General features: G+C 48.1%; 1 protein-coding gene and 1 long non-coding RNA gene across 4 annotated transcripts in view; one reads left to right on the top strand and one right to left on the bottom strand.

Annotated features, from left to right (window-relative positions):
* LOC140426218 (uncharacterized) overlaps positions 1 to 25,812 on the top strand; it is a 209,642-nt gene that overhangs the window by 29,049 nt on the left and 154,781 nt on the right. Inside the window, exon 4 of the long non-coding RNA XR_011948155.1 lies at positions 13,269 to 13,414. This is a non-coding gene — a long non-coding RNA (uncharacterized lncRNA). The remainder of the gene's footprint in view (positions 1 to 13,268; positions 13,415 to 25,812) is intronic.
* Positions 1 to 25,812, bottom strand: part of kif2c (kinesin family member 2C) — a 138,727-nt gene that overhangs the window by 19,789 nt on the left and 93,126 nt on the right. For all 3 annotated transcript variants that reach the window (XM_072510715.1, XM_072510716.1, XM_072510717.1), the window contains exons 11-14: positions 24,945 to 25,008; positions 16,364 to 16,455; positions 14,069 to 14,211; positions 12,937 to 13,141 (exon numbers count right to left, since the gene is read on the bottom strand). In XM_072510715.1, coding sequence (XP_072366816.1) covers positions 12,937 to 13,141; positions 14,069 to 14,211; positions 16,364 to 16,455; positions 24,945 to 25,008 — 504 coding nt within the window. The remainder of the gene's footprint in view (positions 1 to 12,936; positions 13,142 to 14,068; positions 14,212 to 16,363; positions 16,456 to 24,944; positions 25,009 to 25,812) is intronic.

The following is a 25,812-nucleotide window of genomic DNA, read 5'->3' as shown; positions in this document are numbered from 1 at the left end:
GCGGTTAAGTTTTTCTAAACTTGGCTCTTTCCCCACTTATTTAGAAAAAAAATATTTTTATTGGCATTTCCCATATTTATAAACAGTTGTATATCACATAACATTTTTCTCACCCGCGCTAATTTTCTTTATTATACAGAGAGGTTTAGTTTGTCCTTTGTTTAACTGACCCTATCAACATTTCATTGCCTTCTGGATCGGTTTATGGTTCCTCTCCCCTCCCCCCCGAACCTCCGGGTTGCGCAGTCTTTTGGTACCTCATCTATCTTGGTGTTTAAAAAAAAAGGTTACTCCTTGTTGCTGGCCTCGCACAGGTTTTGGAACAGACCGACAAACTGCCCCCAAGTATCCAGGAAGCCTTCCTCTGACCCTCGGGTGGCGTACTTAATCTTCTCCAGGTGGAGAAATTCCGAAAGGTCAGCGAGCCAGTCTGCAGCTGTGGGCGGTGCTGCCGATCGCCAGCCGAGCAGGATTCTCCGGTGTGAGATTAGGTCAGCGAAAGCATTGGCCCCCTTCCCCATGTGTAACTCTGGCTGCTCCGATACGCCAAAGATTGCCACTATTGGGCATGGCTTCACCCTGACCTCCACAACCATGGACATTGCCTCGGAGAAGGCTGTCCAGAACTCAGCAAGCTTGGGGCAAGCCCAAAACATGTGGGTGTGGTTGGCCGGGCCCCTCTGGCACCACTCACATTTGTCCTCCACCTCCGGGAAGAACCTACTCATTCGGGTTCTGGTCAGGTGCACTCTGTGCACCACTTTGAGCTCCATTAGTCTTAGCCTTGTGCAGGAAGAGGTGGAGTTCACCCTGCTCAGTACTTCGCTCCAGAGTTCCCATCCTACCCCTGTCCCCAGTTCGTCCTCCATTTTTGTCTGGTCTCGTCCAGTGGAGTCCGGGCTCTGTCCAGTAGCTGTCCGTATATTTTCCCACATAGCACCCCACTTCTCGTTGCTTGTGCCTATCAGGTCCTCTAGTAGTGTGCATTCTGGGGCCCCAGGGTACCCCACTGTCTCTTTGCGGGGGAAGTGTTTTATTTGGAGGTGTCTCATTTCCTGTCCTTTTGCTAGCCTCCATTTCCTCGTCAGTTTGTCTAGTGTCGCCAGTCTGTGCCCTACGTAGAAGTCCCCGACCGTCAATGTGCCCCCATCCTGCCTCCATTTTTTGAAGGTGGTATCCCCGCATGGCCGGGGGGAATCTGTGATTGCTGCAGATGGGGGCCATTATGGTTATCCCAAAGTGCTGTCTCAACTGGGCTCACGTTCTCAGTGTGGCTGCTACCACTGGGCTCGTTGTGTATCTTGTTGAGGAGGATAGGAATGCTGCTGTGGCCAGGGCACGGAGGGTCGTTCCTTTACAGGATGTCTCCTCCATTTGTATCCACTCTGCTTCGAGTTCTTGTACCCATCCACTCTCACTTTCTGCCGTTGCTGCCCAGTGGTAGTATTGTAGGTTTGGCAAGGCCAAGACCCCTTTGATTTTCCTTCTTTGCAGTGTCTGTTTGGGAATTCTCAGGTTCTTAACCCCCCCCACACAAACGCCATGATTAGACAGTCTAAGTTTTGGAAAAAGGCCTTGGGGATGAAGATCGGAATGGATCTAAACAGGAAGAGGAACCTTGGCAGCACGTTCATCTTGATCGTCTGCATTCTCCCCGCCAGAGAGAGTGGGAGTGAGCCCCACCTTTGAAGGTCTCTTCTTACTTCCTCCACCAGGCTGGTCAGGTTCCTTGTGGATCTGTGTCCCGTCTCTGGATCCCCAGGCAGCGGAATCTGTTCTGGGCTGTTTTGAACGGGGGCCCCTCCAGCTCTCTCCCTCCCCCGTTTGGGTTCACTGGGAATGCCTCGCCTTTGCCCAGGTTAAGTTTGTAGCCCGAGAAGATTCCAAACTATTTCAGTATTTGCAGTATTGCCTTCAGTCCCTTCTGTGGCTTCGAGGAGGTCATCTGCGCAGAGTGAGACTCTGTGCTCGGTCTCCTCTCCGGATTCCCTTCCAGCTTTTTGCGTCCCGCAGGGCTATCATCAGGGGTTCAATCGCTAGTGTGAACAAGAGTGGGGACAGGGGACAGCCATGTCTTGTTCCTCTCTGCAGCTGGAAGTATTCAGAGCTGGTGTTGTTAGTTTGGACACTCGCTTTAGGAGAATTGTACAGGAGCCTCACCCAGGCGGTGAACCCCTCTCCGCCCAAACCGTTCCAGTACCTCGAGGAGGTATTTCCATTCGACTCCGTCGAAGGCCTTTTCTGCGTCCAGGGAGACTATCACCTCTGGTGTTCTCTCCCCAGAGGGGGTCATTATTACATTCAGCAGCCGCCTGATGTTCGCTGTGAGCTGCCTACCCTTGACAAAGCCAGTTTGGTCCTCTGCGACCACCTCTGGTACACAGCCCTCCAGCGTTTTGGCCAGGACCTTTGCGAGTATTTTCGCATCCACGTTCAGCAGTGAAATGGGTCTATGATCCGCATTCTGTCAGGTCTTCATTTTTTGGGGGTATCAGTGAAACTGTGGCCTGCACTAGTGTGGGGGAGGGTGCCCCTTGCCAGTGAGTCCACGAACATGTCCCTTAAGTGTGGGGCCAGGACTGGTGCAAATTGTTTGTAGAAGTCCACCGGGAACCCATTGGGTCCCGGTGCCTTCCCCGCCTGCATGGAGCTGATGCTCTCCCATGATTTCTCCTAGGTCTATTGGTGCTTCCAGCTCCCCCCTTCTGTCTTCCCCCACAACTGGTAGTTCCAGTCCGTCTAGGAACGGTTTCATCCCCGCGTCCCCGTTGGGGTGCTCGGAGGTGTACAGTCCCCGGTAGAAGGTCTCAAATGCCCGATTGACCTCCTTTGGTTCTGTTACCAGTCTGCCTCTGCTATCCATTACCGGCGCTATTTTCCTTGTGGCTGCCTGCTTTCCCAGCTGGTGACCCAATAGGCGGCCAGCCTTGCCTCCATGTTCGTAGAAGGTCCCCCGTGTCTGGCGGAGTTGGTACACTGCTTTCCTAGTGGATTAAAGTCAATTTGCAGCTTTTTCCTCTCCGCCAGCAGCTTTTTTTTTTTATAAATATATTTTATTGACATTTTTCTAACAGAGATTTTCCGTTTTTACAACATAATAAAGGAATATGCATTAAACGTTATTTAAATAACATCTTAAACTACCAACAAATGAAAAAAAAAAAAGGATAAACAAAAAGCAAATATCAACAACTGGCAAAAAACAAAAACACAGGATAATCTCCCCCCCACCCTCGGGTTGCTGCTGCTGTCCTTTCTGTTTTTCCATTATCGTTCCGCGAGATAGTCAAGGAACGGTTGCCACCGCCTGGTGAACCCCTGAGCCGATCCTCTTAACGCATATTTTATTCGCTCCAGTCTTATGAACCCTGCCATGTCGTTTATCCAGGCCTCCAAGCCCAGGGGCTTCGCTTCTTTCCACATAAGTAGAATCCTACGCCGGGCTACTAGGGACGCAAAGGCCAGAACGTCGGCCTCTTTCGCCTCCTGCAGTCCCGGCTCTTCTGCAACCCCAAATATAGCTAACCCCCAGCTTGGTTTGACCCGGACCCCCACCACCTTTGAGACCACTCTTGCCACACCCTCCCAGCACTCGTGCAGTGCCGGACACGACCAGAACATGTGGGTGTGGTTTGCCGAGCTTCCCGAGCACCTCCCACACCTATCCTCCACCCCAAAAAACCTGCTCAATCTTGCTCCCGTCATATGCGCCCTGTGTAGAACCTTAAATTGAATCAGGCTAAGCCTGGCACATGAGGAAGAGGAATTTACCCTGCTTAAGGCATCTGCCCACAGCCCCTCCTCAATCTCTTCCCCCAGCTCCTCTTCCCATTTTCCCTTCAGCTCCTCTACCATCGTCTCCCCCTCGTCTCTCATCTCCCTGTATATTTCCGACACTTTACCTTCTCCAACCCATGCCCCCGAAATCACTCTATCCTGGATCCCTTGCGTCGGGAGTTGCGGAAATTCCCTCACCTGTTGCCTCGTAAATGCCCTCACTTGCATGTATCGGAAAGCATTCCCTGGTGGCAATTTATATACTTTTTCCAATGCTCCCAAACTCGCAAACGTCCCGTCCACAAACAGGTCGTTCAGCTTCCTAATTCCTGCTCGCTGCCAACATTGAAATCCCCCATCTATCCTCCCCGGGACGAACCTGTGGTTATTCCTTATCGGGGACCACACTGAGGCACCCGTCACTCCAGTGTTGTCTCCACTGCCCCCAGATCTTCAAGGTCGCCACCACCACTGGGTTTGTGGTGTACCTTTTCTCTGGCATCCCCTTTACTGGGTCCGCCACATATAACAGTAAATCGTCTGCATATAGTGACACTCGATGTTCCTCTCCCACTCTAAGCACCCCCCTCCACTTCTTAGAGTCCCTCAGCGCTATGGCCAATGGCTCAATTGCCAACGCGAACAGTAACGGGGACTCCCTCGGGAACTCCAGCTGGTCCAAAACGTGTATCATTCCCTCTTTCCCCTCCGGGGGTTGGGACTTATACAACCTTTCAGAAAATGTCTTGAACACCTCGTTCACTTTCCCTGCTCTCTGCTCCATCTTTCCCGTTTCGTCCCCAACTCCTCCGATCTCTCTCGCCGCCCCCCTCTTTCGAAGTTGTTGGGCCAGCAGCCGGCTCGCCTTTTCCCCATATTCATATCGTATTCCCGGTGCCTTCCTCCACTGCGTCTCCGCCTTTCCAGTGGTCAGCAGGTTAAACTCAGTCTGTAGTCTTAGTCTTTCCCTGTATAGCCCTTCATCCGGGGCCTCCGCATACTGCCTATCCACCCTCAGAATCTCCCCAATCAGTCTCTCCCTTTCTTTACACTCTTGTTTCCCCTTGTGGGCTCGAATGGAAATCAGCTCTCCTCTAACCACCGCCTTCAGCGCTTCCCATACTACCCCACCTGGACCTCCCACCATCATTGACCTCCAGTTATCTTTCGATGCATCCCCTCACCCTTCCGCATACCCCCTCGTCCGCCAGTAGTCCCATGTCTAATCTCCAAAGTGGGCGCTGCTCCTTATCCTCTCCTAGATCCAGATCCACCCAATGTGGGGCGTGATCTGAAACGGCTATAGCCGAGTACTCCGTTCCTGCCACTTTCGGGATCAGCGCCCTTCCCAAGACAAAAAAAAGTCTATCCGGGAGTATACTTTATGGACGTGGGAGAAGGAAAACTCTTTCCCCATCGGACTAGCAAATCTCCACGGATCTACCCCTCCCATCTGCTCCATTAATCCCTTAAGCACCTTGGCCGCTGCCGGCCTTCTCCCGGTCCTGGATCTGGACCGGTCCAGCAGTGTTAAAATCCCCCCCCCCCCCATTACCAAGCTTCCCGCCTCCAGGTCCGAGATACGTCCCAGCATTCGCTTCATGAATCCCGCGTCATCCCAGTTTGGGGCATATACGTTCACCAGCACCACCGCTTCACCTTGCAATCTGCCACTCACCATCACGTACCTGCCCCCACTATCCACCACTATGGTCTGAGCCTCGAACGATACCCGTTTCCCCACCAGATTTGCCACCCCTCTGTTTTTCACATCTAATCCCAGAGTGGAATACCTGTCCCACCCATCCTTTCCTCAGTCTAACCTGATCCGCCAATTTCAGGTGCGTCTCCTGGAGCATAACCACGTCCGCCTTCAGTCTCTTTAAGTGCGCAAACACCCTTGCCCTCTTATACGGCCCATTTAAACCCCTCACATTCCACGTAATCAGCCGAGTTGGGGGGCCATTTACCCCCCCCCCCCTCGTCGACTAGCCATCCCCTTTTTTAAGCCAGCTCCTCACCCAGGTCCCACGCACCTGTCTGTCCCCCAGACGGCACCCTCCCGTCCCGACCACCTCGTCTCGTATCTGCTCCCCCTTACCCTCAGCAGCAACAACCCAGTTAATCCTCCCCCCCCCCCCCCTAGATTCCCCTCTAGCTTGATTGCTCCCCCCATATTGATTCCGGAAGTCAGCTAACTCTGGCTGACCTCTGCTTCCCCAGTTTATCCTTGGACCTCCCTGCGTGTGAGGCCCCCTTCCTTCCTGCGTTCTTTTTCCCGCCTCAATTTCCATACCGCGGGAAAAAACCCGCGCTTCCCTCTCGGCCCCGCCCCTGATGGCGCAGATCCCTCATTCCCCTTCCCTGTCCCCTTTTCCACCGGCGCCCACATTTCTTAGTGTCCCCCCTCAGGAGGGGGGGGGGGGGGGGGGGGATTCCCCGTCCAACATTCTTACGTATTAGCCCCCCCTCTCCCCACTTTACATTTCTGTGCCACCACCTCGCTACCTCTCTCCAGACATCAAATTCTCAAGTCTAGTCCAATTTCTCTTCCTGAATGAATGTCCATGCCTCCTCCGCCGTCTCGAAGTAGTGGTGTTTGCCCTGGTGTGTGACCCACAATCTTGCCGGCTGCAGCATCCCAAATTTGACTTTCTTCCTATGGAGCACCGCCTTGGCCCGATTGAAGTTCGCCCTCCTTCTCGCCACCTCCGCACTCCAATCTTGATATACGCGTATCACCGCGCTCTCCCACTTGCTGCTCCGTGTCCTCTTAGCCCAACTCAGGACCATCTCCCTGTCCCTGTAGCGATGGAACCTCACCACTATTGCTCGTGGTGTTTCCCCTGCCTTTGGTCTTCTCACGAGGACCCGGTACGCTCCCTCCACTTCCAGGGGGCCCGTTAGGGCCTCAGCTCCCATTAGAGTATGGAGCATCGTACTCACATACGCCCCAGCATCAGCCCCCTCGGTCCCTTCAGGGAGACCTAAAATCCTTAGATTCTTCCTCCTCGAGCTGTTCTCCAGGGCTTCCAGCCTTTCTATGCACCTCTTATGTAGTGCCTCGTGCGTCTCCGTTTTTACCACCAGGTCCCGTATCTCGTCTTCGTTCTCGGCTGCCTTTGCCTTCACTCCACAGAGTTCCATCGCCTGGACCTTTTGTGTTTCCTTCAATCCCTCGATTGCCAGTAACATCGGCGCCAGCACCTCTTTCTTGAGCTCCTCCACACATCGTCGGAGGAACACCTGCTGTTCCGGGCCCCATACCATCTGGGCTCCCTCGGCTGCCATCTTGCTTCTCCCTTCTCTTCCCTGCCGCTGCTCCAGAGGATCGTCCGCAATCTGGACACTGCTGTCACTCCTTTCCATCCACACCCGGGGGGACTTCTTCCTTTGTCACCTCACACTGGGTTTGGCCGTAAAAGTTTTCCGTTGGGGCTCCCGATAAGAGCCCAAAAGTCCGTTGAAACGGGAGGTGCCAAAACGTGCGGCTTAGCTGGTCATCGCCGCAACCGGAAGTCCTCCTCCGCCAGCAGCTTTACAGTCAGGGCCCCGGAGTATTTTCTGTCAACTTCCAAGATGGAGTCCACCAGTTGTTGCCTGGCCACCCTCTTCCCCATCTCTGTTTGCCTTGTAGGCTATGATCTCTCCTCTAATCACGGTCTTCAGTGCCTCCCAGAACGTGGAGGGTGAGACCTCTCCGTTTTGGTTGCTACTAACGTAGTCGCCCATGACCCGCGATGTTTTCTGATAGGCTTTGTCAGCCAGGACGTCCATGTCCAGCCTCCATGTGGGGCGCTGGTCCGGTCTGTCTCCAAACTCACGTCCATATAGTGTGGAGCGTGGTCAGAGATAACGACCGCGGAGTACTCCGTTCCAGTGATCCCTGGAAGCACCGATTTCCCAAGTGCAAAGACGTCGATACGGGTGTATACTGGAGAAGTATGAAAATTCCTTCTCTCCCGGGTGCAGGAACCTCCATGGGTCCACCACCCCCATCTGCTCCATAAATGCTCCTGGTTCCCTGGCCATGCCAGACTTTTTCCCTGCTCTGGGGTTTGATTGATCGGTCAGTGGCTCCTGTACACAGTTGATGTCGACGTGCCCCCCCCCCCATCCCATTGATCAGTCGGTGTGTGTCAAGGTTGGGGATTTCTGCCATGGTCTTCTTAATGAATTCTGTGTCGTCCCAGTTGGGAGCGTACACATTTACCAGTACGACCGGTGCCCCTTCCAGGACACCACTGACCATGATGTACCGTCCCCCTGGGTCCGTAACGGTCTTGGTTTCCGTAAACCTCGTCCTCTTGCTAATTAACATTGCTACCCCTAGCCCTCGTCCCGTAGCAGGAATGGTATGTCTGTTCCACCCAGCCCTTTCTTACCAGCAGGAGGTCCTTCTCCCTCAGGTGCGTCTCTTGTAGCTAGATTATGTCTGCTTTTAGGCTTCTTAGGTGGGTGAAGTCTCTGCATCTTTTCATCGGGCCGTTGAGTCCCCTTACATTCCAGGTAACAATACTGGTGGTTTTTTTTTTGACTCCCCAGTACTGCGGGATCACCCATACTTACCTGGTGGACGCGCCCCTGCACTCCGGGGTTTCCCTTCATTAGGGGGCCATCCAAAATGGCCACGGTCGCCATGAGGTTGGACCCCAGGGTTTCCTTTTGTCCAGGAGGCACCCAACATGGCCACCAGCTAGGTGTACGCCACATGGCTGTGCCCCTGCACTCCAGGGTCTCCCTTCACCCTCCTGACTGGCTGTTCGTGGCACCATCTTGGTTCCTCGCCCTGCTCCATGCCTGCCGAGGCCTGTGTTCATGCTGCTCATCTACCTCACACTTCTCTTTGCTCCTCTTTTGTTCTGCGCTCACCCCCTCCCCCCCCCCATTCCTCTGTCCACCCCCAGTGTTCTTCCCCCCCACCTGCCCTGTCTGTCCCCCCCCCCCCATCTCTTTGTGCCAAGCACTCCCTCTTCCCCGAGAAGCACGCTGTGGCACTCCTTTCTTCCTGCCCTCCTCGGTGGCCGCCTCCCAGTATTTGCCCTGCTCTGGTCCTTTTTACCTTCCTTTTGCTAGCCTTTGTCTCGCCCTCCTGTCCGCCTTTCTCACCCTCATTCACCTTGCTTCGCTCCCCCCCGCATTGCATTGAGAGATGGAATGAGCCCGGGAATGAGTTAGCACAGTCCCGCACAGTGCACCAAACACACGTGTACAGTTCGTGATTGTATTGACTCTGTTTGCGGTCTGCCCTCTGCTATTTGTTCTGATTCTTCCTTTCTTTTCCATCCCCGTCGCTTTCATGATGGCCATTGCGGTTGTCCCTCCCGCAGTTTGTTCGCTCTAACGAACTCCTCTGCTGCCGCTGGGATGTTTAAAAACAGCTCCTTCCCCAGAGTTTGGCCGGGAATAGCATCCCAAATTTCACATTACTTTTGTAGAGTGCTGATTTGGCACTGTTGAATTCAGCCCTTCTTTTGGCCAGGTCTGCCCCAATGTCCTGGCACACCCTCATGGTCTTCCCTTCTCACGTGCTTGATTTTGTCTGCCGGGCCCACTTTAGGATTTTTGCCCTGTCTTGGAACCTGTGCAGCTTCACGATAATCGCTCTGGGCTGCTCCTCGGCTTTGGGCGTGGGTCGGAGCGACCCGTCCGCCCTGTCGATTTCTGGGAGTTTGGAAATTTCTCCCTTCCCACTAGCTTGCCCAGCATTTGGGTGACGTAGCCTGTTGGGTCTCTGCCCTCCATCCACTCTGGCAGACCCAATATTTTAACATTCTGCTGCCTGGACTTATTTTCCTGGTCCTCCACTTTCCCACTTAGGCTCTCCTGGGTCGTTACCAGCCTTTTCACCCCGGTTTCCTGAGTTACCATCCTGTCGCTCTGGTCCGAGGCGGCCCTCTCCAGCTCCTGAATAGTTTTCTCCTGCGCCTCCACCTTCCTTTCCAGGCAGTTAATAATTCGCTGCATTTTGTCCGTCGTCTCCGCCAGCATCTCCTTCATCATTGAGAGAGAGAGAGATGGTCGCCGTGTCCTGTTCCGCTGCTCGGCTCGCCAGCTTTTACGCTTCCTGGTTCGCCTGAACCTCTGCCTTGCCCTGTGGGGTCGTCTGCCTGCGTGGCCGCAGCTCCTGCTTTTTTCCTTCGCCTTCGCTGCTGCTCCTTCTTACATCTCGCCGTCCCCCCAGTTTATTATTTGCAGGCATATTTTGGTTATGTGCCTTTCTCTTTTTTCCCTGGGTTTTGGTGTGAAAAATAAATTCTTTTTTTTGTTCCCCCCCCCCCAAAGAAAAAAAAAACCCCAAGGATTTTTTTTCTCCTTTTAAAGACGATTTAAAAAAAATATAAAAATGATTTTTTTTTTGCTTTTTCAAGTTTAAAAAAAAAAAATTTCAGGAGAGGAACAAGCAAGTAATTAAAAAAAATTATTTTGTTTTTGTGTTATCCTCTCCGTGCTCTGACGTTCAGGCAGTTTCTGTGCGATACCCACTCCTCCTCCATGTGCAGCTCACCGGGACCAGTCTCTCCTTTTTTTCCCCTCCCCTCTTCAGCTCCGTGGAACGTAGCTTTGGCGCCTGGGCAGGCCGATTTTGCGGGAGAACAATTTTTTTAAAAAAAATCACCGGGAAAACCCGCGATTTTGTGCGTGTGCAGGAGCGTCTTTGCTGTGGTCGCTCCGTTCACGATCGGCACCGCTGGTTCTCTTTTCCCACTTATAATCCAATAATTTCCACTGACTGGAATGGGGAGTACCTCATGCATGGAAAATGGCTATCTTAGTTACAGCAATGAACCAGCATTAGTCCAGAGGTCACAGAAGGCAGGCAAAGCACTGAAAATCAGGGGGTGGAATTTTCCACACAGCCTGCTGTGTTTCGCCACTAGCCAGCAGCAGGATCCTCTGGTCCCGTTGTCAACAGGGCTTCCCATTGAATGCACTGCTCGCCGCTGGAAAATCCCATGGCGTCGACAGGACTCCCTGGCGCGAATGGCCGGAAGGTTTCACATACTAGACAATGTTTACTGTAGTGAACAAATAAAACTCCAGTAGTAAATCTCAGTCTTAAGTGTTTTTGAAAAATACACATTCACAAGCATTTTAAAAGTCAACAGGGCTACAAGATTATAGCGAGATCAAATATTCAAAACAAAAAAGTTGAGCAATTACACCAAAAACTGGTCCTACGATAGGCAAATTTCAAAATCTCTTACTAAAACAGACTAAAATCTAATCATGAGAGGAGAAATACATAAAAAATATTCATGCTATAAACATACAATGCATAAATAAAACATGTAATATTCATGGATATTACACAAACATAGAATTATACAACCCCATAATACCAGATTTCTCCTGTGAATTTACTTTTGTTTAGAAGAGACGAGGTCTCGAATCCCTATGGAGCAAGAATCATACCACTGAAGGAGGCCACTCATGCTGGCTCTTTGGAACAAGATATACTTGATCTCATACTGTTCATTAAAATAAAATCTTTAATGGAATTGGCATCCACCACCTTTCGGGTAGAGCATTTCAAATTCTGGAAACTCAAATTCTCCACATTTTTTCTAGATCCTGTCAATGATTTTAAAATCTATGACCTCTGGTTATTGAACCACTTGATTAGAATTGGAGAAACATCTTTTGATACAGAGATTAAAGATCATAATTACTTTAAACATACTGTTCATTTGCAATGCTTAATAAGGGAGAAATGGTCAAAATCTATCATGAAACCTCTTAATACGCAATCTCATAACCACTTCTGTTCCTAGAGACTAAAAGTCAACATCCTAATAACCCACCTCTGTACTCTGAAGGCCTGTACATCTTTCCTGAAGTGTTATGTCCAGAATTGTCCACAATACTCTAAGCAGAGTCCTAACCGGTGATTTAAAGTTCCAACATGATCAGGCAAATTACTGCAGATGCTGGAATCTGAAACAAAAGAGAAAATGCTGGAAAATCTCAGCAGGTCTGGCAGCATCTGTAGGGAGGGAAAAGAGCTAACGTTTCGAGTCGTCAAAGCTAACAGACAGAGAAAGTGGGAAATATTTATACTGTGGAGTAAGAATGAAAGATCATCTTTCATTCTCATTCCACAGTATAAATATTTCCCACTTTCTCTGTCTGTTAGCTTTGACAAAGAGTCATCGGAAACGTTAGGTCTTTTCTCTCCCTACAGGTGCTGCCAGACCTGAGATTTTCCAGCATTTTCTCTTTCGTTCCATCATGATCAGTTTGCTTTTACATTCTATTCTTCTATTTATAAAGGCTTGAAAAAAAAAACCCTAATGGCCATATCTAAGGATGTGTGTAAAATGGACATAGATCTTGCTGTTCACCTAAAATTTTCCAAATTGTAACATTTATATTATACAGTTTTTCCAATGGTGTTCTCAAACTGCATCACATTTCTTGCATTGAACTCCTTCTGCCTTGCTTCTGCCCAATTCATCATCATCATCATCACTGTCTAAAGTTTGTATCATCTGCAAATTTTGTAATGTTGCTCCTTAAACCTCTGTCCAGGTCTTCTATAAAAAGAAAAGTGAAACTGGAACATCAACTACAAACCACTTCCAACTCTGAAATAATATCCATCGCTCCACCACTATTTCTAGTCAGAGCTAATATTGTGTCCACACTGCCACTCGTCTCCCGCCTTCCTCCTCCCTCCTATTTGGGCTCACACTCCACAAGCTAATACAAATTCTGCAAAGCTTTCCCTTGTAAAAGTCCAAATAATTGGTTTTAATACGGGTATAGTACAAGACAAAGGTATTTGCTTGGAGAGGCCAGAAAATCAGGTATTGTTCTCCTTAAAGCAAAGAGGATTTAATAGAAGCATTTGAATTACAAGGGGTTTGATAGAATGAATAAGGAGGAATCTGTTCCCAATGACAGCTTGGGTCGGTAACCCAAAGACATAGATTAAGGCAAAAGAATTTGAGACGCAGAGATGAGGAGTGAACTTTGGAATGTATTACCTGTGAAGGAAAGATGGTGGAAGCAGATTTAATACCAACTTTCAAAAAAGGAAAATTGGATCAGCTCCTTCCTGGGAACATTAGCGAATGGATAAGAGGAACTCACAAGGAAGTGCATGCGAAAGTTGTGAGATAGATCAGTTTTTTTTCATGTCCAGGATACACTTACCTTCAAGGCAAGTAGGCTTTTATTAATCTCTGCACCTTCCATTCGAGTTTGTCGATCTGCACTGCTGGTATCAGCACCTCGCTCATTTCCAGCCAGATCAATGAGGGAAAACTGGCCATAAACCTTATCATTTCGCCGAAGAATAATCTGGAATACTGCATGGGATCTGGAGGAGTTGCTATTTGCAGAAGTTTGTCCTGATGTTCTACAAAAAATAAAAACACCTGTAATCTCTTAACAGTGTACTACAAAACAGCAAGCAGGTACTATTTGTTCAATTAATTGCGATTAAAACATTCAATTTTTATAATCTTGAAATTCATCTCATGCAGAAGATGCTTCAGCGACTGGAGTGCTCACTCTTTGCATCTCAGAATGCAATGCCAGCACATTTTGCTACCATGGTCCCTCCAAGATTCAGGTTCTACTTTTCGCATGGACACCCAGCGAGACTATGCATCCTCTAGCTGCCAGAATGGTAACCTGCCGCCGTCTCACAATATATTATACATTCTAAATTATGCTACGTCAGGAGTGAAATACTGTACACAATGCATTGCATAAATACCACAACTCGAAGACAGACTATGATGAGCTATAGATAATTCAGTATATGCCTGTGATTTCATAGAATTTACAGTGCAGAAGGAGGCCATTCGGCTCATCGAGTCTGCACTGGCCCTTGGAAATAGCACCCTACTTAAGCTCACACTTCCACCCGATCCTTGTAACCCCACCCAACTAAGGGCAATTTAGCGTGACCAATCCATCTAACCTGCACATCTTTGGACTGTGGAAGCAACCCACGCAGACACAAGGAGAAAAAGTGCAGACTCCACACAAGACAGTGACTCAGCCGGGAATCGAACTTGGGACCCTGGAGCTGTGAAGCAACAGTGCTACCCACTGTGCTGCCAAGCCATCCACAGGCATGTGTTCAAGAAAAATGTCAATACATGGAGAAAATTAAGTCTGTTTTAAACCTCGTCATGTTTCTTTTCTAAGGCAAGAGAATCTGGGGTGGGGGGGGGGGGGGGGGGGGGGAAGAAACAAAAGGAAAGTTGCTTTAAAAAACAAAACAAGGTAACAATAGAAAACTGCTAATGGGAAATAATGGGAAAGAGTGGATTACCTGTAATTGTTCCCCATATCGACATTCATGATCACATCGTCTACACAGAAGACGTTCTGCTCCCAGAGTCCGACAATCTGCACTTGTTGTTTATTGTCTTCCATTATACGCAGCTTAGCTTTCTTATTCAAGAGATCAAATACCTGCAAAACAAGTGGCAAAATAAGAATTAGGTCAATCATTTGGCTTCAGTCACTGTTCAGAACCCAGTTTTCACTTCCATGACTTGAAACAAAGAGAACCCAGTTACCATCCGATAGTTTTGATAAGAGTCTTGGCACAGTAGAAATTACCTCTGCTTCACCGGTTTTAATCAATTTTAAAAAAGAGTTGTAGTAACCTCAACAGCTGGGATCTCAGACATAACATTCACTGGTAACATTTATATTTTGGCGGCAGAGGACTAAATCTGCTCACCTAGAATTGGACAACGGGAAAACAATCAAATAGGGGCAAGTCTTTCTCTCACGCCCAATAAAGTCAATTGTGATTGTAGACCTACCAGCTGATCTTTTTCTTCATGGTAAGTGGATTAGGTTGGGAGACAAGGGGGGGGTGCTAAAGTATTCTCTGAAGTATGAAAGATAGGGAGTGACAATAGAAAAAAATAAAAGTTGACGAGCCGAGGCATTCTTTGTCAATCAAAACATCCTTTGTAAATCAAAACAAATTCCACCATGTTCCTCACTTTCCCCAAAGCCACATACCTTGCATTTCAAATATTTATCTATTTCCCCCTTAAAAGTCCCAATGACAATGCAATCCTCAGGATTTTGTTTTGGGTTCCCTTTTGCCATACTCCAGTTCATGTAAAGAAACTTCTAGCCCCTTTCCTCAGTTACAATTTTAAGTGAATGACCCTTCTTCATGGAGTCTACAATCAAAGAAACCATTTCTCCTTATTCACTACATTTTAAAAATCTACCACCACTTGGTCTTTGCTGTAGAGAAAACAATCCCAATATCGCACTTCATAACTTTTCGGTTCCCAGCCCTGGCATCACTCTAGTGAATCTCTTTTTTATGCACTCCTGGCTTTTTATATCTTTAACTCTGCATCATTGGCAACCTTAATAATTCAATCCTCATACCTAACTTCAGAAAAAAACCAACCGTTCACTAGTCCAGGCAACATCCATTACTTGATCCCTGCCAACCAACATTCCTTCAAGTTGCTGCATTTTGTATACTTTATTCCTTGAAAAAGCCTTCTTATAGAACACCTTCTGAAAATCAATTCACCTCATCTATCCATTGAGTCAGAATTGTACATTTACCTATAACCGATATTAGACAAACTATAGCCATTTAATTTATTCTATCCCTTTCATGTATTGGCATATTATATTGGCTTCTTTGTAGCCCGCGACACAAACAACATATCTGGAGATCCAAAAGGAAATGATGGTCACAAGCCTCTGCCAGTTCGATTGTTAGGATGAATGCCATTTAGAGTTCAGCTAATTCGTTCAGAGCCAATTCTTCCTGCAGCTATATTTGCTCTGCACTTTCTAGTAAACTAATGTACTCACTAACACCATCATTGAGTTGGATGGCAGGTGATCATTCGACTTCAGAAACTAGTATAGATGGATAACCTGGGGAATGTACACCTTGGATTAGATTTGTCAGGTGTACAGAGGTACATTGAAAAGTATTGTTCTCCATGCAGTCCAGGCAGATTGTTTCATACATGAAAAACATAGGAAGGTGCAATTACTGCTGGATAAATTCATTAAAAAAATGTAAATTTAAAATTTTTTTTTTAAATAAAAACAAAGTGCCCAATTCTCTTTTTTCCCCTAATCAAGGGGCAATTTAGCATGGCCAATTCACCTACCCTGCAGATCTTTGGGTTGTGGGAGTGAGACCCACGCAGACATGGGGAGAATGTGCAAACACCACACGGACAGTGACCTGGGGCCGGATCAAATCCGGGTCCTCAGCACCGAGAGACAGCAGTGCTAACCACTGCGCCGCTCGCTGGATAAATTCATATAGGCAGTTGTCATGATACAATTGTCAACAATTATAAAAGTGAGAAAAGTTGACAAAAGAAATCTGTTTCAGGCTGGAAGCACAGATTCTTTCCAAAAACTGCCATACTCTTCTGCTGAGCAGCCATGGTCGCAACTATTTTTAAATTAACATTAGTCTTTTTCAAAGCTAATTTTCATCTTTTTCCTTGCCTTTCTAAGCTCCCCAACATACTTTCCACATTTATGGTTTTCATGCAGCACGCAGCTCTTACATTTGTTTCATTCAAATTATTTTATTCATGAAGTGTGAACGTACCTTACCACTGTAGATTTCAAAAAAGCTTACGGATACTTTCAGGTTAAGATCCTTGTACCGGGGCTGTTCAAGCAGCAAAAACACGTCCTGAGCTGAAGTGAAAAATAAAGCAGAATGTTATTTTGCCTGTCATACAATAACAATATTTCACAATACATTATGAAAAATATTATTAATGCTTGAACGAAGAAATAAAACAGAAAATGCTGGAAATTCTCAGCAGGTCAGACAGTTTTTGTGGAAAGAGGAGCAAAATTAACATTTTGCGTCTATGCCTGTTTCATGAGAACCGAAATAATTAATTAGATATATAATAAATTTTAAGTAGATACAGAGGTGGTGGGAAAAGGGATGGTGGTGTATGGGTGAGAACAAAACAGGTCTGTGATAGAATGGAAGGCTGGAGACATTAAATGACAGGAGAAGAATGGTGCAAGGCAAAATGGTACGTAAAGAAAAAGGTCTAAAGTATCAGTATTTAACAAAAAGCAGGATCATTAGCAACAACTGCTGTTCTATAAAACAGGAGCAGTGGCTATGATCTGAAACTGTTGAACTCAATAAGAGTCCAGAAGGCTGTAAAGTGCATAATCAAAAGATAACGGTGTTGATCCTTGGGCTAGCTTTGAGTAGGAGGCAAAGACCAGAGAAGTCAAAATGCGGACAAAGCATTAAAAAGACAGATGAGTGGAAACTCTGCTTAAGGATGGAATCAAGGTGTCCTGCAAGGCAAACACCCATTTTGTATTAGCTCTTCCCACCAAACAAGAGACCGTATTGTGACAGCTGAAAGAGTGATTTACTTGTACATCACCTGGATAGAACATTTCAAACTTGGACTGTGAGAGATCAGAAGAAAGTATTGTGGTGATATACATCACTGTAAGTACACAAAGTGTTAATGTACATACACTACATATAGCTAGACACTAGAGGGAGTACCAGAGACATGACACAGACAGTCAACCAATAGGTCAGTAAGATAGGACACGACCAATGGACATTCACGATACACACAAGAGGTGACACTACCACAGGAGGGCATTACACCAACACATATAAAAAGGACACAGCACACATGCTCAGTCTCTTTCCAGTGGAGACACTCTGAGTACAGACACAGGGTTGATTGATCAGACCCACCACATAGATTGTAGCAGACTGGTTCGTCAGTCTGAGTAGCGATTGCAGGATTAACAGGAGAGTCAAATCCAAGAAGGAGAATCGTTAACAGTAATAAATGGGACTTCCGGGTGCGGCGATGACCAGCTGAGTCGCACGTTTCGGCAGCTCCCTGTGAAACGGACTTTTGGGCTCTTGATAGGAGCCCCAACGGCAATTTTGACGGCTAAAAACACTGTGCGGTAAACCAGAAGGGAATCCCCCCTGGATACGGATGGAAAAAGGAGGAGAAAGTGGCCAGATTGCAGTGGATCCTTTAGAACAGCGGCAAGGAAGGCAAGCAAAAACCAAGATGGCGTCGGAAGGTGGCAGTTTAACATGGGGCCCTGAACAACAAGAGTTCTTGAAATGCTGTGTGGAAGAGATCAAAAAGGAAATGAAGAAAGAGCTGTTAGCCCCGATACTACAGGCGATCGAAGGGCTAAAGGAGGAACAAAAGACCCAGGAGCGGGAGCTTCGGGTCGTGAAGGCAAAGGCAGCCGAGAATGAGGACGACATACAGGGCCTGGTGGTGAAGACGGAGATGCAGGAGGCACATCAGAAACGATGTGTGGAAAGGTTGGAGGCACTGGAGAACAACGCAAGGAGGAACAACCTGAGGATTCTTGGTCTTCCTGAAGGTGTGGCGGGAGCGGACGTCGGGGCATATATGAGCACGATGTTGCACTCGTTAATGGGAGCGGAGGCCCCGGCGGGTCCGTTGGAGGTGGAGGGAGCATACCGAGTGATGGTGCGAGGACCGAGAGCAGGAGAAATTTCCAGAATCCATAGTGGTGAGATTCCTCCGTTTTAAGGATAGAGAAATGGTCCTTAGATGGGCGAAGAAAACTCGGAGCAGTAAATGGGAGAACGCGGTGATCCGCGTTTATCAAGACTGGAGTGCGGAGGTGGCGAGAAGGAGGGCGAGCTTTAATCGGGCCAAGGCGGTGCTTCATAAAAAGATGATAAAATTTGGAATGCTGCAACCGGCAAGACTGTGGGTCACATATCGAGGGAGGGACCACTACTTTGAGACGGCGGATGAAGCGTGGACTTTTATTGTGGAAGAAAAACTGGAATGAGCGGGTTATTAAAAAGAACGTTCGAACAAAGTGGTGGGGCGAATGTGGGGGGCAGAGAGGAGTTTTATGTACTAATCCTGCGATGTGGTAACTTTTCTCTCTCCCACAGGTGGTGATGGGGGGAGGAGGGGAGGTGGAGGAGATGGGGCGTTGGCCATTGGGGGCGGGGCCAAGGGAGAAGCGCGGGCTTGGTTCCCGCGCTATGATAATCATGGCGGGAATAGAGAAGCAGGAAGGAGGGGGCGTCGCACGGTGCGAGCCGAGGTCACGGGGGGGGGAAGCCGAGGTCAGCCAGAGTTTGCTGACTTCTGGGAGCAACATGGGGGGAGTAATTACGCTAGCGGGGGGGGGGGGGGGGGGATTACTGGGTTGCTGCTGCTGGGGAGAGGGGGGAGCTGGTATGGGAGAGGATGGGCGGGGGGGCACCGCCTGGGGGAGATACAGCTGCTTGGGAACCGGGTGAGGAGCTGGAAAAAGGTGATGGCTAATCGACAAGGGGGGGGGGGGGGGTAGGAAGCCCCCCAACTCGGCTGATCACGTGGAACGTGAGAGGGCTGAACGGGCCGATAAAGAGGGCACGGGTACTCGCACACCTTAAGAAACTTAAGGCAGATGTGGTTATGTTACAGGAAACGCACCTGAAACTGATAGACCAGGTTAGGCTACGCAAAGGATGGGTGGGGCAGGTGTTCCATTCGGGGCTAGATGCGAAAAACAGGGGGGTGGCTATATTAGTGGGGAAGCGGGTAATGTTCGAGGCAAAGACTATAGTGGCGGATAACGGGGGCAGATACATGATGGTGAGTGGCAAACTACAGGGGGAGACGGTGGTTTTGGTAAACGTATATGCCCCGAACTGGGATGATGCCAATTTTATGAGGCGGATGCTAGGACGCATTCCGGACCGAGAGATGGGAAAGCTGATAATGGGGGGAGATTTTAATACGGTGTTGGAACCAGGGCTGGATAGGTCAAAGTCCAGGACTGGAAGGAGGCCGGCAGCAGCCAAGGTACTTAAAGATTTTATGGAGCAGATGGGAGGTGTAGACCCGTGGAGATTTAGCAGACCTAGGGGTAAGGAGTTCTCGTTTTTCTCCTATGTCCATAAAGTCTACTCGCGAATAGACATTTTTGTGCTGGGTAGGGCATTCATCCCAAAAGGTGAGGGGAACGGAGTATACGGCTATAGCCATTTCGGATCACGCTCCACACTGGGTGGACTTGGAGATAGGGGAGGAAACAGGAGGGCGCCCACCCTGGAGAATGGACATGGGACTAATGGCAGATGAGGGGGTGTGTCTAAGGGTGAGGGGGTGCATTGAAAAGTACTTGGAACTCAATGATAATGGGGAGGTCCAGGTGGGAGTGGTCTGGGAGGCGTTGAAGGCGGTTGTTAGAGGGGAGCTGATATCAATAAGGGCACATAAAGGGAAGCAGGAGAGTAAGGAACGGGAGCGGTTGCTGCAAGAACTTTTGAGGGTGGACAGACAATATGCGGAAGCACCAGAGAAGGGACTGTACAGGGAAAGGCAAAGGCTACATGTAGAATTTGACTTGCTGACTACAGGCACTGCAGAGGCACAATGGAGGAAGGCACAGGGTGTACAGTACGAATATGGGGAGAAGGCGAGCAGGTTGCTGGCACACCAATTGAGGAAAAGGGGAGCAGCGAGGGAAATAGGGGGAGTGAGGGATGAGGAAGGAGAGATGGAGCGGGGAGCGGAGAGAGTGAGTGTTCAAGACATTTTATAAAAAAATTATATGAAGCTCAACCCCCGGATGGGAGGGAGAGAATGATGGGCTTCTTGGATCGGCTGGAATTTCCCAAGGTGGAAGAGCAGGAAAGGGTGGGACTGGGAGCACAGATCGAGGTAGAAGAAGTGGTGAAAGGAATTAGGAGCATGCAGGCGGGAAAGGCCCCGGGACCGGATGGATTCCCAGTCGAATTCTAGAGAAAATATGTGGACTTGCTCGCCCCGGTACTGACGAGGACCTTTAATGAAGCAAAGGAAAGGGGACAACTGCCCCCGACTATGTCTGAAGCAACGATATCGCTTCTCTTAAAGAAGGAAAAGGACCCGCTACAATGCGGGTCCGATAGACCTATTTCCCTCCTAAATGTAGATGCCAAGGTCCTGTAAAGGTAATGGCAATGAGAATAGAGGAATGTGTCCCGGGGGTGGTCCACGAGGACCAAACTGGGTTTGTGAAGGGGAGACAGCTGAACACGAATATACGGAGGTTGTTCGGGGTAATGATGATGGCCCCACCAGAGGGAGAAACGGAGATAGTAGTGGCGATGGATGCCGAGAAAGCATTTGATAGAGTGGAGTGGGATTATTTGTGGGAGGTGTTGAGGAGATTTGGTTTTGGAGAGGGGTATGTTAGATGGGTGCAGCTGTTGTATAGGGCCCCAGTGGCGAGCGTGGTCACGAATGGACGGGGATCTGCATATTTTCAGCTCCATAGAGGGACAAGGCAGGGATGCCCTCTGTCCCCATTATTGTTTGCACTGGCGATTGAGCCCCTGGCGATAGCGTTGAGGGGTTCCAAGAAGTGGAGGGGAGTACTTAGGGGAGGAGAAGAACACCGGGTATCTTTGTATGCGGACGATTTGCTACTATACGTGGCGGACCCGGCGGAGGAGATGCCAGAAATAATGCGGATACTTGGGGAGTTTGGGGATTTTTCAGGGTATAAATTGAACATGGGGAAAAGTGAGTTGTTTGTGGTGCATCCAGGGGAGCAGAGTAGAGAAATAGAGGACCTACCGTTGAGGAAGGTAACAAGGGACTTTCGTTACCTGGGGATCCAGATAGCTAAAGAATTGGGGCACATTGCATAGGTTAAATTTAACGCGGTTGGTGGAACAGATGGAGGAGGATTTCAAGAGATGGGATATGGTATCCCTGTCACTGGCAGGGAGGGTGCAGGCGGTTAAGATGGTGGTCCTCCCGGGATTCCTCTGTGTGTTTCAGTGCCTCCCGGTGGTGATCACGAAGGCTTTTTTAAAAAGGATTGAAAAGAGCATCATGGGTTGTGTGTGGGCCGGGAAGACCCCGAGAGTGAGGAAGGGATTCTTACAGCGTAGCAGGGATAGGGGGGGGCTGGCACTACCGAGCCTAAGTGAGCATTATTGGGCCGCTAATATTTCAATGGTGAGTAAGTGGATGGGAGAGGAGGAGGGAGCGGCGTGGAAGAGATTAGAGAGGGCGTCCTGTAGGGGGACTAGCCTACAGGCTATGGTGACAGCCCCATTGCCGTTCTCACCGAGGAACTACACCACAAGCCCGGTGGTGGTGGCTACGCTGAAGATTTGGGGGACAGTGGAGACGGCATAGGGGAAAGACTGGAGCCTTGGGGGGTCCCCGATAAGAAACAACCATAGGTTTGCCCCGGGGGAATGGATGGGGGATATGGAACGTGGCAAAGAGCAGGAATAACGCAACTGAAAGATCTGTTTGTGGATGGGAAGTTCGCGAGTCTGGGAGCGCTGACCGAGAAATATGGGTTGCCCCAAGGGAATGCATTCAGGTATATGCAACTGAGGGCTTTTGCGAGGCAACAGGTGAGGGAATTCCCGCAGCTCCCGACACAAGAGGTGCAGGACAGAGTGATCTCAAAGACATGGGTGGGGGATGGTAAGGTGTCAGATATATATAGGGAAATGAGGGACGAAGGGGAGACTATGGTAGATGAACTAAAAGGGAAATGGGAAGAAGAGCTGGGGGAGGAGATCGAGGAGGGGCTGTGGGCAGATGCCCTAAGCAGGGTAAACTCGTCGTCCTCGTGTGCTAGGCTAAGCCTGATTCAGTTTAAGGTATTACACAGGGCACATATGACTGGAGCACGGCTCAGTAAATTTTTTGGGGTGGAGGATAGGTGTGCGAGGTGCTCGAGAAGCCCAGCGAATCATACCCATATGTTTTGGTCATTCTCGGCACTACAGGGGTTTTGGATGGGGGTGACAAAGGTGCTTTCAAAAGTAGTGGGGGTCCGGGTCGAACCAAGCTGGGGGTTGGCTATATTTGGGGTTGCACAAGAGCCGGGAGTGCAGGAGGCGAGAGAGGCCGATGTTTTGGCCTTTGCGTCCCTAGTATGCCGGCGCAGGATATTGCTAATGTGGAAAGAAGCCAAGCCCCCGGGGGTGGAGACCTGGATAAATGACATGGCGGGGTTTATAAAGCTAGAGCGGATTAAGTTCGTCCTAAGGGGGTCGGCTCAAGGGTTCACCAGGCGGTGGCAACCGTTCGTCAAATACCTCGCAGAAAGATAGACGGAATGGGAAAAAGAAGGCAGCAGCAGCAGCCCAGGATCGGGGGGGGGGGGGGGGGGAGGAACCAGAAGGACTCTCAGGGTTGTTAATATATACTGTATAGTATGTATAGGTCGTTGCTACAGATAATTTATATATTGGACTGTTAAATTATATTTTTGGAGAGTGTTACTTGTGACAAGGCAGTTGCCAATTAGGGCTAGTTTTCATTTTTGTTATTTATTCATTTTTTGTTTATAAAATAGGTCATTGTTATTTGTGTTGTTATAATATTGTGTAAAGATGCACAATGTACTGTGTTGGTTGACCAAAAATTCTCAATAAAATATTTAATAAAAAAAAAAAACAGTAATAAATGTGTTAAAGCTATCTCCAAGTCTGAACCTTCCTTTGTCAGAGTGCACATCAAGGAAGCAGCTTATGCTACGTCAAAAGCATAACAAAACAAGTATCTCTTGCATAGGAAAGCCAGTGTAATTGCAGAATGGAACAATGTGTCTCGGAGGGAATGCTTGAAGGATATGCTCGAGTGGCACAAAATAATTTATTGAATGTGCAGGTTGGTCGAGTGGAAGGTGAGAGTAAAGGGAATTTTATTGTGGTTCTGGGAAGGAAGGAGAGCGCGAGCGAGCAGAGATACCAGGAAATGAAACTGACATAGCAGAGCCCTGTATACTATAGTGGAGAAAAATGTTCAATTGAGGAACACCTATCAAAAATGGTACAAAGGTGGCATACTCAGAACATGAAAAGGATAAACTTGGGGGTAAAGAGTTTGGTGGAGAATGTACAAATCAGGGTAATTTTGAGAGTCAGTATAATGGATATAGCCTATCTTCAAATGAATATAAGTCAGGGAAGGGAAGAGTCGGTGATAGGCCATGCAAAGGTAAGGAAAGGGTGAAAATCGGAAAGAAAATTACATTTTCTAGTTTGGAGAAAGAGCAGGAACCAGCACTAACAAGCCAATGTACTGGAAAGCAATTGTAATGGAGGGGATATGAAACAAAGAATTTTATACATATTCCCAAAAGGACAGGCAAATTCAAGGCCCATTCAGATTCCCATACTTACATTTGGAGGAAGTAAGTAAATGCAGGAACAGGTTTTGCCAAGTAGAAGGTTTGCCAAGTATTGACTGCTTGGACCCAAGTTCAAGGAAGAAGCAGAGGGACCTCTGGTCTTTCTGGCAGCATAGAGGTGGTGTGTTAAGAGGATGAGTTTTCTCACAAAAAGATACACTAAAATAGTCTAAAGGCTGCCAGACAGCTACAATATACAAGCTGACATTCCAGCAAGTGGGGCGAAATAGAACAGACGCTCAACCCCCTGGAGAACATGAAAGTCCCACAGTTGACATTACACTAACCTGAAACTTCTGCAAACATTTCTGAGATGCAACATTAAAATGCAATTACCCGTTCTAAACACGACTGCAGCAGACGTAGACAAATAGAATTCCCCTAAAATATAAAGCCAGCAGGGTACTTAAGAGGTCGACAAGCAAGAGATCAGAATGCCGTACTGAAAACAGGCTGCAAAAGCCGTTTGCCCTCTTAAAGTATTGTGCCCGGATTTGCAAAGTAACCTTCCAGAGAAAAGAAATCTACCGCAAACAGATATTTTGGTCGTAAAAAGCAGGAATCTGCTCTACACAATATGTAGGAAAACAACTGAATAAAACAACTGCAATTTGGAATCACCAAATAGAGACCAGCTAAAGAACAGTTTACTGTTATTGCCTTTCTTTCATCTTCTGTGTGTACTGAAAAATCGTTAAGCTAGCCTCTTATTCTGCCACCTGTATAACTGCATGGGTGTAAGCGGTGGGCATAGAGATGGAAGAAGAGTTCTGCACTGTGCTGAGCTCAACAGTTCACTGAATTGAAGGTGCAAGGGGGTGAAGCTGAGAACTATTGAGGACAGGAACAGAAAGGTATAATAAAGGTACAATAAAGGAGTAAGATTGGAAGGCGGGATGGACTCAAGAGGAACAGGAACCAGCAGAGGTGCTGGAGTAGTTGAAGCTTGCAAAATATATTTCACAGGCATTTCTGCTTACTTGCAAAAGCGTAGATTCCTTTTGAACAATCTTGTTTTTTCCCAGAGAAGTTACCACCCATAGTCTGTATAGAGAGAAATTAGAATCAAAAATATATAATGGCTGTCCACTTCACAGAGAACATTGAAGCACCAAGAATTAGCGTTGTAAATAATTGAAAAGCCTCATGATAGCAGACAGGGAGGCAGTGGCACAGTGGTATTGTCACTGGACTAATAATCCTGCGACGCTGGGTAATGCTCTGGGGACCTGGGTTCGAATCCCACTAGGGCAGATAAAAATCTGGAATTAAAAGTCTAATGATGACCATTAAACCATTGTGGATTGTCTAAAAACCCATCTGGTTCACAACTTTAGTCACCTCTCTAATTAGTCAGGCATGACCTTTTCTTCACAAATCTATTCTAGCTCTCCCTGATCGACCACAATTTTTCAAGATGCTCAGTTATCCCATCCTTGATTTATAGACTCCAGCAATTTCCCCACCACAGATGTTAGGCCAACATCTTAGGTTAGGATGTTAGGTTAATGGCCTCCTTCTGCACTGTAAATTCTATGATTGGGTCTGTAATTCCCTGGTTTCCTCCTTCTTAAAATGTGGAGTGACACATGTGCAATTTTCCAATCCAGAGGGACTACTCCTGAATCCAAGGAATTCTGGAACTTTATTGTTAGGGCATCTACAATGTGCTCCCCTACTTCATTTAACACCGTTGGATGAAAAAGGTAAAGTCCTGGGGAATTGTCACTCTTCAGTTCCATTAATTTCCTAGTGATGCTGCACTTATGTTAATTGTATTAAGTCCCCGTTTATAGATTCATTTTTTTCCCAGAACTTCCAGCAAGTTATCCTCCTTTTCAAAGTGGG

This window comes from Scyliorhinus torazame, chromosome 7 (assembly GCF_047496885.1).
Source record: "Scyliorhinus torazame isolate Kashiwa2021f chromosome 7, sScyTor2.1, whole genome shotgun sequence".
Lineage (NCBI taxonomy): Eukaryota > Metazoa > Chordata > Chondrichthyes > Carcharhiniformes > Scyliorhinidae > Scyliorhinus > Scyliorhinus torazame.
The sequence above is the reverse complement of the archived record's forward strand: the minus strand, read 5'-3'. Positions and strand labels throughout refer to the sequence as shown.